This window comes from Poromitra crassiceps (assembly GCF_964638095.1).
Source record: "Poromitra crassiceps genome assembly, chromosome: 12".
NCBI lineage: Eukaryota > Metazoa > Chordata > Actinopteri > Beryciformes > Melamphaidae > Poromitra > Poromitra crassiceps.
In genome coordinates this window covers 46,463,745-46,478,787 of record NC_139632.1, presented here as the reverse complement: position 1 = coordinate 46,478,787, position 15,043 = coordinate 46,463,745, and the positions used below count along the sequence as shown (strand labels likewise).

At 45.0% G+C, this 15,043-nt stretch overlaps 1 protein-coding gene across 1 annotated transcript in view; it reads left to right on the top strand.

Moving 5' to 3' along the window:
- The window catches only part of mast3b (microtubule associated serine/threonine kinase 3b), a gene marked incomplete at both ends in the record, with an annotated part of 76,937 nt that extends 66,095 nt beyond the window's left edge, over positions 1 to 10,842 (top strand). Inside the window, 9 exons of the mRNA XM_083647415.1 lie at positions 118 to 242; positions 333 to 499; positions 1,908 to 2,029; positions 2,918 to 3,118; positions 4,679 to 4,905; positions 5,138 to 5,260; positions 7,393 to 7,529; positions 9,119 to 9,303; positions 9,812 to 10,842. Coding sequence (XP_083503541.1) covers positions 118 to 242; positions 333 to 499; positions 1,908 to 2,029; positions 2,918 to 3,118; positions 4,679 to 4,905; positions 5,138 to 5,260; positions 7,393 to 7,529; positions 9,119 to 9,303; positions 9,812 to 10,842 — 2,318 coding nt within the window. The remainder of the gene's footprint in view (positions 1 to 117; positions 243 to 332; positions 500 to 1,907; positions 2,030 to 2,917; positions 3,119 to 4,678; positions 4,906 to 5,137; positions 5,261 to 7,392; positions 7,530 to 9,118; positions 9,304 to 9,811) is intronic.
- Between the last annotated feature and the right edge of the window lie 4,201 nt (positions 10,843 to 15,043).

Below are 15,043 nucleotides of genomic sequence, written 5' to 3'. Positions count from 1 at the left end.
GATATAATAATTGATAATTGATTGATTGATTATTGGATAACATCTTTACCGACTGGGTTCTCTATATTTTGTATAACAGATTAACTGCTGAGGGTCGTCTCTTGTCTCTGTCTGCAGCTCGTTCCGAGCGTTACCACCACCTGGCATCCGATGAGGACGAGGAAACCAACGATGAAACCAACGATGAAGAGTCTTCCCTGGAAATCCGTCAGTTTTCTTCCTGGTCGAATCGCTTCAGCAAGGTGAGAACCACATGTGCTGCATGGGCTTGGGGAGCGCTGGGACACTCAGACCCTCTGTAAGACTCCTCTGGTGTTCCTCTGTCCCGTCAGGTGTACAGCAGCACGGAGCATCTGGCCACACCGTCCAACCTCAGCTTCTCCTCCGACCGCAGCCACAGCGAGGAAAAGGAGGAGCGCTGGGAGGGGGGGCGCCTCAGCCCCTCCCCTGGCCCAGCAGAGGGCAGCGTGGAGCGCAGGCACTCAGGACGCATGGCCAGGTACAGCAAGGGAGAAGACATGTCTTTTTTTCTTTTCTTTTTTGCACATCATTGATCTCTTGTCAATCTGTCTGATGTCTATGATAGTAGTGATGTTGATAATTATGATGTTATGCATTAGATATTTTGCATTGAAGCTGCTGGTATAAATCTTAATAGATATATATACAGTGTATCTTAACACGTTCACTGCCAATGGCGAGTTGAGTCGTCAAAAAAAATCCAACGGTTGACTGCCAATGACGAGTTGAGTCGTCAAAAAAAAAAAAAAAAAAAATTTTGACGGTGGGACGTGGATCAATGCCCCCCACGTCTCCTATAAAAAATATTGGAGCCACCGAACGTGTACAACCCATTCCACCGACCCACTAAGTGGCGACAGTGCTCTCCAGACTAGAGGAAGGCAAGCAAAAAGCAGTGTGAGGAAGCCATTCTCATGAAAATGGATTGGCGAAAACGCTTTCGCTTTCGCGCAGGGAGCTGGCGGTGGGGTTTTGCAAATTTGCATAATAGATTACGGGTGGAACACACTTTGAAACACGCAGCATAAATAAGACCAGAATCGCAAAAGCTTCATCAAAGCTCTCAAACAGAAACCCCAAGAAACGAGCGAGCCCATCCAGACTTGCCCAGCGGCCGCCAGCAGACAGGAGCAGCAGCAAAGCAGTGAGCCTGGTGACGCGAGGTTACAGCAGCAGCAGAAACGAGCTTGTGACACGCCCGCTGCAGCCAAGAAGAACACACACGGAGGGAGGAGTTTGAAGGAGAGGGGTGTTTCCTGCTGTTATGGAGGAAATTACTGTTCAAAACTATTGTTTAGATGTCTGACGTCTTACTGATGCCAAAAATGAATGGTTAAAGTGACTGTTCTATCGAATTTCACAAAAAGCTATTTATCTCAGCTTAAATTTTCAGACGCTGAAACCATGCTGTATTCAAGTGCTAATGCCTACATAACTACTAACTCTACAAACTACGGTAACTCTTTTAGACAGAGAAAGCACACATTCTATTAGTTCTTTTGAGATATTTTGTGTTCACAAAATCTTAGCAGAAAAGAATCCTCGGGTCTTGAAAGATGAGCCAGAATCCTCAAAAAAACCCTCTGGCAGAAGCTACCTACAGTAAAAAAAAAAACGGCTGGCAGTGAATGTGTTAAGATTTGAACATTTTCATTAAAAACATATATTAACTAAAACTCTCCATTGAAAACTGGGATGACAATAATAGTTGTACCAATCACAGCATTCTCATCTAGCTGTGTAAAAGCAGAAGAAATGTGAAGTTGTTTGGTTGTGTTAAGGGTGTGATAATATGGACAGTCTTGCCTGTGGCTGTGCTGTTGTGACCGGTGTTTCTGTCTGTTTCTGTGGCTGTGCCATTGTGACTGGTGTGTCTCTGCCTGCAGCCTTCGCCCGCGCGCGTCGTCCAGCTCCTCCCAGTCAGAGCGGAGCCCCAGTCCGCTGGTGATGAGCAGCACCCACAGCCTGGAGACCATGCCCCGCTTCGCCTTCTCCACCGACGACGAAGGTGAAACCACACAGACGCTTCTTCTTACACTTAGCTCCTGTTCAGAGCGCTTCACCATAAGTGTGTTTACTATACAGTACATGGTGGGGGGAATCTCATGTTATTCATTGCTACACTCCCAACAACAAGAGTTCTGTTCTATTTAGTATTAAAATGGTTTTAGTACGCTTGTACGATTGCAGAACGATTGCTTTGAAGAGCCATCTAAGAATGGATGAAATTGGATGAAATGTTCCATTCATCAGTATTAAAAGAACTTAATAAGAACCACTTTGGGATCTTATTACCTCCAGTCATGTTTTCGCCCCTGGTTGTCTGTTTGTCCACAGGATCAGTCAAAAGTTATCAATGAATTTGGATGAAACTTTGTAGAAAAGTAGGTCAACTTGGGTCAACTTCCATGCCCACTTTTCAAATGCGGGTGTGACAATGGGCGTGACCAATCACAAAAAGGCACCAAACATGCAAACAGATTCCCATACCACCACAAAACTTTGTAGAAAGGTTGGCGGAGCTATGCATTCTACAGAGTTATGTTTTTGTTTTTTATTATTAATTAATGTTTTTTATCATTCAAATCAAATCATGATTTTTTTTTTACATCGGACATTATAGCGGTCAATATATCATCCCCCAATTCCTGTTCCTCCCACGGGTTTGATTGATTGATTGATTGATTGATTGATTGATTGATTGATTGATTGATTTATTTATTTATTTATTTATTTATTTTACACAGCAGAGAGACTTGGAGTCATTACGGTTCTATACAGACCCTCTTACCTAACTAACAAACCCTTGAAGAGCCCTTTTTCCGAGCTGTCTAGTCTTAATGAATGCTTGCAAAATGTTATGTTGACTTTTAGTTCACCTTGACTCTGTGTTCAGCTGAGGTGGTTGTGTCCAACCTGCGGAGGATCAGGATTCGCAGCAACAGCACCGGAGCAAAACACTCATCTCCCAAAGACCCCGGAGGACCGCGGCGCTTCGGCAACCAGCTGGAGACTCCGGACAGGCAGAGGCTTCCCTGTGGGGGGAAGGTCCCCAAGTCTGCCTCCATCTCAGCGCTGTCCCTCATCATCACCACCGGTACGCCATCATCATCACTAGAGCTGCAACCATTAATCACTTAGTTGTCAACAATTACATTAATCACCATCGGTTTGAGTGTTTTCTTTTCCGTCTGTACGTACGTACGTCCGTCTGTCCAATGTTGGTTAACGCGATATCTGAGGAACACCTTGATGGAATTTCTACAAATTTGCCTCAAACATCCACTCCAGGATAAACTGATTACATTTTGGTGGTCAAAGTTCAAGGTCACTGTGACCTCACGAACACCATTTTCAAGCTCAGTAACGCCATTCCTCAGTAACGCCTTAACGGAATTTCTTCAAATTTTGCTCAAACATCAAAGTCTGGACCGACATGGATGTCGACTGCTCACTTGCTGGCGGAGGCATATATCCGCGGTGCGGTTGTTTTCTCTTATTTTTATCAAATTCATTGTGAATATTTTCTGGTTTCTTTACTCCTCTATGACAGTGACTGAATATCTTTGGGTTGTGGGCAAAAAAAGACATTTGAGGACGTCACATTGAGCTTTGATCGACATTTTTCACAATTTTCTGAATTTTATAGACCAAACAACTAATCGATTAATCAATCTATGAAAATAATTGTTAGTTGCAGCTCTAATCATCCCTGCCTCAGCGCTCAGCAGGAGACTGCATTTATTCTGTATTACTTATTACCTTCTATACAGTACAACAGGTGGTGATATCCCCTGAAACAAAGACCAGCCAATAGCAGATGGCCAGTTCAGCACCATACTTTTCACCATTAGGCTTCGCCACAAATTTGGGTTTGGGGTTCAGCTACTCTTTAAACTTGTATTATGAGCCAATAACTTCTACCTATCTATAATTTTTACTGAACAATTTTAACATTGTGCATAAAGCAACTGTAATACAGTATATCATTCTGCTTAGAAAGTCCGAACATCCTTTTATGTCGCTTTGCTTTGATTTCTTAACTCTAATATTTTAGTCTTGCTGCCCATGGTTTTGGTAGCAAATGTTTATAACTTAACTTAACTTACTAAACTCAGTTTAACTTCCTTCATATTTGCGGAACAGTGTTTACCCTCCTTTTTGGGCTGCCAAAATCTTATTGAAATAAATTCATAGCACATAAAGTAGCATCAGATATGTTATATGAAGACTGGGTATTTTAAGGAAAAAACAAACAAACAAACAAACAAACAAACAAACAAGCAACAACCGGTACTTTTATCAAAAATGTTATTGGTTTTGTTTTCTTTTCTTTTTCCTTTACGCTGATCACCAACTGAATCTCAGAGGTTACTCCTCTCTTAATTTTGTTACAATAAGTTGTAATTGTAAGAAGAAACAGTGAATATATGTGTTGGTTGACCTCGGCTATAGGGACAGATAACCGTACACATACTGTACCGTCTCAGGCTCATGTGTGATTGGTCTGTTCTTTCTGTAACTGGACACGATATGGGTCACAGGGCTGCCACAGAGAGACTGATTATTACTAATTGATCTGGTCGACCCCTGTCTGCTTGGGCTCTGGTATCAATACCACAAAATTCAGACGGATGTGATCCTGTGTTTGTGTCAGACGACGTGCCCGGCGGCCTGCTGCCCAGTCCTGTCTCCCCGCGCTCGCTGTCCTCCAACCCCTCATCCCGGGACTCCTCCCCCAGCCGGGACCTGTCGCTCAGCCTGGGCAGCCTCAGGTCGCCCATCGTGGTCCACACCTCCGGGAAGAAGTTTGGCTTCACCCTGCAGGCCATCCGGGTCTACATGGGCGACAGCGACGTCTACACGGTGCATCACATGGTGTCGGTGAGTGCCAAATATACCATAGCAATGAGCACTTAAAACCAAAGATGTTACAGATTGCCGTATAAAACCCTTTTTTTTTTATAACACTTTCTATGAAACCACTGTCTATAATACATTAGAATCATAATTCTAAATTCATTATAAGTAAGTCTAGTAATTTGATCAAAAGCTGGATATGAAATGTTCAAATGGAGCCGTTGACATCATGCCCGTGGTGTCCCTGCTGTGACAGAGTGTGGAGGAGGGCAGCTCGGCCCAGGAGGCGGGACTCCGGGCCGGTGACCTCATCACCCACGTGAACGGGGAGTCGGTCCAAGGCCTGGTTCACCCCGAGATGATGGAGCTGCTGCTCAAGGTACGACTCCACTCACTCCTGCACGACTCCACTCACTCCTGCACGACTCCACTCACTCCTGCATGAATCAACTCACTCCTGCACGACTCCACTCACTCCTGCACGACTCCACTCACTCCTGCACGACTCAACTCACTCCTGCACGACTCCACTCACTCCTGCACGACTCCACTCACTCCTGCATGAATCAACTCACTCCTGCACGACTCCACTCACTCCTGCACGACTCCACTCACTCCTGCACGACTCCACTCACTCCTGCACGAATCAACTCACTCCTGCACGACTTCACTCACTCCTGCACGACTCCACTCACTCCTGCACGACTCCACTCACTCCTGCACGACTCCACTCACTCCTGCACGAATCAACTCACTCCTGCACGACTTCACTCACTCCTGCACGACTCCACTCACTCCTGCACGACTCCACTCACTCCTGCACGACTCCACTCACTCCTGCACGACTCAACTCACTCCTGCACGACTCCACTCACTCCTGCACGACTCCACTCACTCCTGCACGACTCCACTCACTCCTGCACGACTCCACTCACTCCTGCTGCTCCTTATTAAAGCAGACTCAGAGCAGCTGACAGGCAACTCTGCAAAGCGTTACCTCAGCATTACTGCATACCGGACATAAAAAATAAAATAAAAACATGCTGTGATATCCACCTTATTTTTGAATGCCCCACTGTAAAAAATAATTGTGGGTACAAGTTCCGGTTTAACGTGACTTCTTGTTGCAGCTTGCCATTTCCTAAAACGGTATTCTACTTGATTTGAAAAGATGGCCGCCTACACTCCCTTGTACCCTGGCTGAATTGAACATAACTTGGCCAATAAGTATGTAACATACCAAATAAAACAAACAGTAATGTCTTTATTTGATGTAGAATGCAGAGGACATGTAATTCTTTCGTTAAACTCGCGTTCCAGGAATATTGTATTTACGGCGCTGCTCTAAAATAACGTTAGTGGCGCGCGGCTCAGAGAGCCTGTTCGTCCTAGAAGCCACTCGCTTTGCGCCAGAAGACAATCAATTTGGGGGTGGAACACGCCAGGATTGGCCAACGCCAGTGCCCAGAACTGTCAAATCAAATCATCGACAGAGATGCTATGGCCCGCCTCCCAGTATTCTCAGTGTGCAGAGATAGATAGATAGAACGTTAGAAATATAGCCAGCCACGTTATAAACAACTAACCAACGCTGATGGGTCCATATGGAAATGGTTTTGCCCGAAATGGTTAAAAGTTAGATCAATTTGGTCATTCAGTGGCGTTTTACTGCCATGTAACATAACTAACTAGCGGCTAATTAGGCAATTACCCATGAATGCACTGCGCTCTTAAAGGGATATTTATCGACGAGATTTTTGCCCAGCTGGACCTGATTAGTGATTTGCTCCGTTCGGAAGCCGTTAGTTTTTGTCAAGTTAAAACCATAGACTGTAAAACAGTCTATTACACCGGAAGTGGAAGAAGCACCCATCAGGCATCATGGTAGCTAGAAATAAGGTGGATAGCTGTTCTGTATTATTGCACTGATGCCCAGGGCAACTTTATGCTTTTTGGGTTTTGGGAAATCAACCGGGCGAGTCACCCGTCGCCCTTAACCTCGTCAAAGTAGGCCAGAAACGGGTCACAGATAGTTGAAAATCTTTTGAGTGAGTTGGTCCTCAGGAACCTGGGGTAAATGGTAAATGGTAAATGGCCTGCATTTATATAGCACTTTTATCCAAAGCGCTTTACAGTCAGTAGGTACATTCACCCATTCACACACCGATGGCGGCAGGTTACCACGCAGGGTGCTGGCACACCAACGGGAGCGATTTGGGGTTAAGTATCTTGCCCAAGGACACTTCGACATGCAGACTGGAGGAGCCGGGAATCGAACCACCGACCTTTTTTATCCAAAGCGATTAGTGGACGACCCTCTCTACCTCCTGAGCTACAGCCGCCCGTTTTGGCCCAGAATCCAGATAGCGATGGGCAAAACCAAAAAGAGCAGAACAGTGTCTTTGAAGGAACTACCAGTAATCACTCTTTGATTTTTCTGCACTGTGTAGAGTGGCCACACAGTGGCACTGCAGACCAGTAATCACTCTTTGATTTTTCTGAACTGTGTAGAGTGGCCACACAGTGGCGCTGCAGACCACGGCGCTCGAGAACACGTCAATCAAAGTCGGTCCCGCTCGAAAGACCAAACATAAAGGCAAGATGGCTCGCCGCAGCAAGAGGAGCAAGAGGAGAGACACTTACGACAGGTGAGAGTTTAGATTGTTCTCATCGCTGCAGTGTTAGTCATCTGGCTCTTTAGTCATCTCTGTGTTAGTCAGCTTGTGTTTACTTGGTGAGGTTGGTACTTTATTAACATGGATGTTGTCAGAAATGCCAACCAGCAAAACTCAATCTTCTGTCTCCCCCTGGTGTGAGTGAGGTATCACCACTGCACACTGTAGCACTGATGAAAGCAGTCAAATCAATATGGGCATGATGATTGTGCCCCTTAGATTCCTCCAGTGCATGATGAGTTCATACAGTATTATACTGTTGAATATTTTTACTCAATGTATGCCAGGCAGGATGCATTAAGGATTTTGACTTAGCAATCCACTATTTATCTGACGACTAAATCTTTTAAATCATAACATAACACATGCCATTTAGCAGACACTCGGGCTGGTCGATATGGTTGAAATCAATATCACAATAATCCAAAGGACTTTTTTCAATATCGATATATATCACAATTTGGCTCGAATATGGTTTCGGACGGACGACCCATGTTTGTTAACGTGATATCTCAGATTTCAGGAATGCCCTGACGGAATTTCGTAATATTTGGCTCAAACGTCCACTTGGACTCAAGGATGAACTGATTAGATTTTGGTGGTCAAAGTTCAAGGTCACTGTGACCTCACGAACGCCATCTTCTAGCTCGTTAACGCGATGTCTCAGTAACGCCTTGACAGAATGTCTTCACATTTGGCTCAAACATGAAAGTCTGGACAGACATGGATGTCGACTGCTCACTTGTTGGCAGAGGCATATATCGGCGGTGCGGTTGTTCTAGTTATCAATATTGTTAGTCAGTGTGTCTGTATATTACCATTACATACACATAATACAGATAGAGGCTACACACGCAAGCACATGGGGGTGTTTAGTATGATTGAAATATGTATTCTCTATTATGCTCATAGACCATTATAATAAATATGTTTTGACGTTTTGAAGCCTCGAGTTTGTCATTGTGACCGTCACCATCTTGTTAATTTGGAGCCAGAAGCAGCGAGATCAGCGAGATCAGCGAGATGCGCTCTCACTGGACAGGCCACCTGTCAGTCACGCCCCAAAGCGCTCTCACTGGACAGGCCACCTGTCAGTCACGCCCCAAAGCATAGCGTCTTCTCATTGTGTCTCATGTGTCTACTGTATTTGACTTGAAATGGGAGCATGATTTACTAAAAGAACATCATGTTGTATTGAAGAAGACTTGAAACTATCGATTGAGACCATAAATGTGTTTGTTTACTGATGTGCAGTGTAATAAATCAAGTGAGAAGTAGGGTCATTTTCCCATTGACTTCCATACATACCTACTGTATATTTGCAGCCAGTGGAGTTGCCCCCTGCTGGCCATTAGGAGGAATGCAGGTTTAAGGCACTTCCGCATTGGCTTCATTGTTCAAGAATGGAGCTACCCCCTTGGTTATGCTAATGAAAAATCAAATCAAAACATCCCGATGAGTAAAGCCCAGTGTTAGTGTTTACACTGGAGTTGTTGGTGCTGTTGCTCCGCCCACTGAACCACACAGATAAGATCACACGTGGTGCTCCTCTCCTCCTCCAGGCGGCGCAGCATCTTGAAGAAGCTGTCCAAGCAGAGCACGGTGATACACAGCAGCCGTAGCTTCTCCTCCGGGCTGCACCACTCCGTCTCGTCCAGCGAGAGTCTCCCCGGCTCGCCCACACATAGCCTGTCCCCCGGCCCGGCCACGCCCTGCCGCAGCCCCGCGCCCGACCACCAGGCCGCCGGTGAGCTCAGCACCACCAAGCACATGTGATCATTGATGAAATAATCAGTTCCTCTTCAGAAATATCACAGACATTACCCCTGCCTGTTCAATTCTACAACAAAGATGCACTTTTAGAAATTCAATTGGCTGTTGACAGTTTGAGGATGTTCGTAACTGCTGTTAATTCGACACATGACTATTACCCACTGCTAATGCTAGCTCCTACTAGTTATGTTAGCTAGTGTGTAAACAGATGTGTTATAGGTTTACAGTATGTATACGTTTAAGTGTAAGTTTAATATGATTAGCTGACCATGCTATGGTTACCTAGCTAACAAGCTGACATTATCATATTTATTTGCTCATCAGTGGTGAGCAAAAACAATAGGGGTTAGCCCCTTCGGGGCATGAAGTCTATGACGAGCAAAGGCACAGGGAGGGCACGCATAAAACACTGTCTGCATTGTTTGATTTGGGTTCTGTCATTTTTCTGTCTTTTGATGTGTGATCTTCTCTCTGCTTCCCAGACACCAGCTCCCCTCAGAGCACGTCTCCATGCTCCAGCTCCCCCAGCTCCCCGGCGGCCCACATGCGGCCCAGCTCGCTGCACGGCCTGGGCTCCAAGCTGAGCAGCCAGCGCTACACCAAGGCTGGCCGCCGCAAGTCCACCAGCAGCATCCCCCCCTCGCCTCTGGCCTGCCCCTCCGGCGCCCAGCCCCTGTCCCCGCAGCGATCGCCCTCGCCACTCCCGGGCATCGCCAAGACCCTCCACGCCTTCCACGGCAAGACCCTGTCGCCGCCCGCCATCGTCAGGCACATGGTCCGCCCCCGCAGCGCAGAGCCGCCCCGATCCCCGCTGCTCAAGAGGGTGCAGTCGGCCGAGAAGCTGTCGGGCGGGTATCACGCCGACAAGAAGCCCTACGCCCCCTGCAGGCACACGCTGGAAGTGCCGCTTTACGGCGAGGCGGAGCCGCCGGGCGACAGCGAGGCGGAGGGCGCTTGCGGAGGCTCCTACGTTGGGCTGGACCACATCAGGCTGGGCATCTACATGGGCGGCCAGAGGCTGAGGGACTCCGGGATGGAGCGGTCGGAGCAGCTGGTCGTGATGCGGAAGCTCAACCTGTCGGAGCGCCGCGACTCCTTCAAGAAGCAGGAGGCGGTGCAGGAGGTAAGCTTCGACGAGCCCGAGGAGAAAAGCGGTCCCACGGTGATGGTAACTGGCCCGGCGACGTCCGCAGCCAAGCCCCAGCAGCCCCAGGCGGCCTGGGTCTGCGTCACCCGACTGCAGTCGAGCGAGGACGTAGAGCCAGAGGTGCCGGCAGTGCGCAGGTTCACCACCCTGGTGCCCCAGATCGCCGTGCAGGGCTCGACGGAGAGCGAGGAGCAGGACGAGTGGGAGCCATGTTCAGACAGAGAGGACGACGCCGGCGAGAAGCCCGAACACGGGGCCGACATGGCCTCGACTCAGCAGCCGCAGGCGGGACGTCCTCTCGCTGAAAGCCCCTCCTGCAAGGCAGAGAGCAGGGATGAGCCCGGGCAGAGAGGGGAGACAAAGTGACAGCTCATATCTTTCTGTCACGTCTATATCGAGGGAAACAAACTTTACTGCTGAAGGAAAACTCGGCGGCCAAAAGTGTTTTGGTCTGAGGAACCAGAGGCCGCCAACTCATCAGACTTGACTGGGTGTTGGGAGATTTTTTACTTGAAACTTTTTTTTTTTACTCTGAGCATTTGACTCCAGGCGTTGCAGACTTTCTCGGGTTGTATTTATTACATTTGGAAGCTATGATGAATCAGTAATGGGACAAAGAGAGGGAAGTTCTCATTGGTCGACTAGCCAAGGCTAAAACATGTTTTGTATTCATAAAATGTGGTTTTATGTCTTTTGACTGGATTTTTCTATAAATGTCTATTTTTTAAATACATTGTCACGGTACAGACTAGTTTGATAACGATGCGCGTAATTGCCGCAGGACCAAAATGCACAAAAGTCGTTTTTGGAGACTGACGTGTTGGTTGATTTTTGTTTTATGTTTTACGTTTTATTTTTTTCTCAATGTCAGTTTAGAACTGAACAGTGCAGCTTCCAAACGTGTAATACTGCTATGAGCTTGATCTTTGGAAAGCTACTTGTTCACACTCTGAGCAACTTGGTTGATGTGTGGCACTGTTTTTCTCCCATTTATCGATGTAAGGATGTGCAGCTACTACGTTTTGACCAGACAAACCATGCATTTTTTGCTGCTGTTTTTACTCGGCTTAATGTTACATCGTTTTGATGAGTTACCATAGCTAACTAGCACTAATAGGTAGCATTAATCAGAAATAAATTGAGAACTCAGAGTTTACTGTATGGTTGACTCGAGCCCAGCGATGGATGCAACGATTATACAAGCTTGCTTTTTTTTTTTTTTTTTATAGACGTTTACTCCTATAGTCTTTGTCTTTCAGGTAAAAGTTGTAGAGAACAGAGAAATTTTGAATGGTAGGAATCAGCTTCTCGCCCATTTTGCACTCACCAGAGCTACTTACTGTTCATGAAACTAAATCACATGTCAGGAAAAACAAGAAAGCACAGAGATCTGATTGGCTGTAGACTGCTGATGACGGGGAGAAGTTCAGTCATGGCCAACTTTTCTAGGCCAGCGAACTTGTTGAGCGTCTGCACATCTGGTCGCCCAGCTCTGTAGGAAATGAACAGACTTGCTATGACTTGTTGGGTTATCTTGCTCACAGTGTGAACTCAGTAAAAAGCTTTGTATTTCCTCCATCTGGAACCAGGGTAACATCTCAAAGCATGCAGATGCACTACCAGGGTTTGACTTCAGAGTGCAACCTACCTGTTATAAGCCTGAAGACAGTGTTCTGTATGTGCCATGATATCAGTGCAGTGTCGTCTCTAAGCCATATGTTTAAAGATATCGTCAGTTGAAAAGTTTTTGTATCGTTTGTAATCTCAACTCTGTTTACACTATATTGATAAAATGTTGTCACTTCACAACTTGACGTTGGATTTTGAGCTCTGGACGCTGCAGCACTTGAAGCACTCGATGCTCGACTAGATGGAACTCTTGTGTTATTGTGGAGCTCCAGAGCTTGTGCTGCCGTTTGTGATGCTCGGGTCATCGACTGTGCTTGTGCTTTTGGGTTGTTTCCTGCTCACTTTACAGCATCTTTAAACAGGGATGCAGCATGGCAGTGTGACTTGCTGTAACTCGTTCTAGTCAAAGCAAGCATGGATCTTACAGGTTCAACGCTGAGCAGCCAAATCGAGGTCAAAGTCTTCTTCACAAACAGGAGGGAGTCGCCCAGGACTCGCTTTTGTTTGTTTTGGTTATTTGCAGTATGTTTTTTGAATGTTGCTTCCCTTCCTTAGAGCAGGAGCACAGTTAAAGCTTGTGTTGGGTCCTATTCTGGAGTTTTTCCCCCCTCTCCTGAAACTGTAGCTTTTTGTCTTTGTTCATTCATGTGAGCATGTGAGACACCATGCCAAATACCTATTCCTACCTACATTTACTGTGTAGTGATGTTTACATCGGGGGTAAAAGTGCACTAATGTATCTTGACATGGGTTTTTTAAACATGACTTAAGATTGGAAAGTTAAACCAGTGGCGAGACGCCCCTTACATTCAATCCAAACCCAGGGCTTATTTGAACAAATGTTTTATGTCTTTGCATCGTACAAGTATTGATGTATATTTTGATACCAAGGCTGTATTAATAATTCCAAATGCATTATTAATATCATTGAAGGACATTATACACACAGACAAATGTGGGGTTCCAATATTGCAGGAAGTGTGATTTGAACAATATTACACAAAACTTATTTTTCCGTATGGGATACGATCCTCCATCCATGGCTGTTGCACCGTTTCCACTGAGGCTTTTTGTTCATATGGTCTTTGACATGTTCTGATTTGTCGATGCAATCCCTCCCTCCCTCCAAAAATGTCTTCAAATCTCACGACAACGAACTGCTGACAGTGGAAAGCTAGAATCACTTAGACGACACAAGAGAAAGATGGAATCACTGGAATGGCTGTCAGAATTGTTTACGATGAACGAACATGCTATCATGTACAAAACCCTTTTTATATCCCGTGTGTCTATATGATGAAACTACTCTTTGATACCTTGGAGGAAAGCTACTTGTAGAAATTACACATATTTTTTATGTTTTTTTTTTGGTTTAGTTTTTTTGAAGACTCATGTCCCTCAGAGCAGCCTGGCAGACTGAGCTGTTGTTGTACCTGTCTAGGTGTTCTCCTGTCCACTCTCCTGTTCAGTGCATGATGCATGACACAAGCACACAGCTGGAATACTTGATCGCATGGTATACTGGCCCTGTCGCCCTGTACTGTGTTTTCTTGTGCCCCAAGTAAAATTTGTATTTTCTCTTTGACTCATCTGAACTCTGGACTACACTTGTGTTTATTGAGTTTTGTATGTCATGTATTGTCTGGAAATGTTTGGAAAAAAGAATCACAAAAACAATGTTTAGACAACATCAGTAGTATATCCGAAAACGAATAAGTTTTGCAATGTCAGTCGTACACAAATGATATCACTGGTCCACAACTTAACTCAAATCAACTCTCAATCACTGTCGAGCTAAATGAATGCCTACAACATTACTGATTTCGTAATGATACAGCTGGTTGAAAATCGGCAGAGCCTTCCTTTAAAACATATTTCTTGCATTTCTACGCCACCCAACCTCTTGGATTAAGTCAAGAAACAATAACGCTGTATACAGGGGTTCCCAAACGTTTTCATCTCGGGGCCCAAAAGAGAAATTTGGAATGAGAAATGAGTGTGGAGTGAGAAGAATGTTTGATCAATCTGATTTAACTTTCATACACAGAAGTAAATGTTTTCTACCCATCTCTTCCTAAGGCTGAAGGACAGTCTATATTCCATTACTTTCAGCACTGGAGCGCTACAGGCAAATACACAAAACGTCAGTGAGAAGTGTGGTCTCTTTAAAACATTTATTTTGAAATACGTTTTCCTTTCTTTTTGCAAAATGCACCCAAACCGCCACCTGAGGGAAGTCTACATCTTTAAATAAAAAACAAAGCCAGATATAGGGGCCGTTTGCGCTGGGCAAAAACAAGCAAAGTGTATATTTATAGTATAACATTTTCCCCCAAAAGATATGTACAGTTTGTAATATAACATACTGTATATTCAGATTTTCCATTTTAAACACTTAAAATAAAGGCTCAGAAAGTAAACAAAATTCACCAAATTCAAGGGAAAAAAATCCATAGAATTTAAAACTGGAGACCCTGTTTTCATTTGTGTCCACCATAAATATACATATTTATATTTATATGTATATGAAAGTCTCTTTACAAAGTCTCTGTGCTAGTGTTTGACCAGACAATCAAAATTATTGCAAAGTAGTAAAGTTCTACTATAAAACATTGGGGGGAGGAGGGAGAAATAAAAGCTTCTTTCGGCTCGACGTTCCATAAGTTATGCGAAAAAATCTGGGTTCTTTTCCACCCCGTTTTGTGTGTGTGTGTATTTATTTACTGACTTCGCATCTTAAAAATCTGCAGCTATTGGATTCTGAAGTCATGAAAATATTTGTATAGTTGTATTCTAAATTAATTCCTACTCTAATTTGATAATGATAATATATCCATCTAAAAGTGTAAACTGTCCAGAGGGGTGTGACTTATGTCCCGTATTGACAGTACAAGCTTATGGAAGTGCTGTGTTGTGTTCTCATCTCAATGTTCTGGGC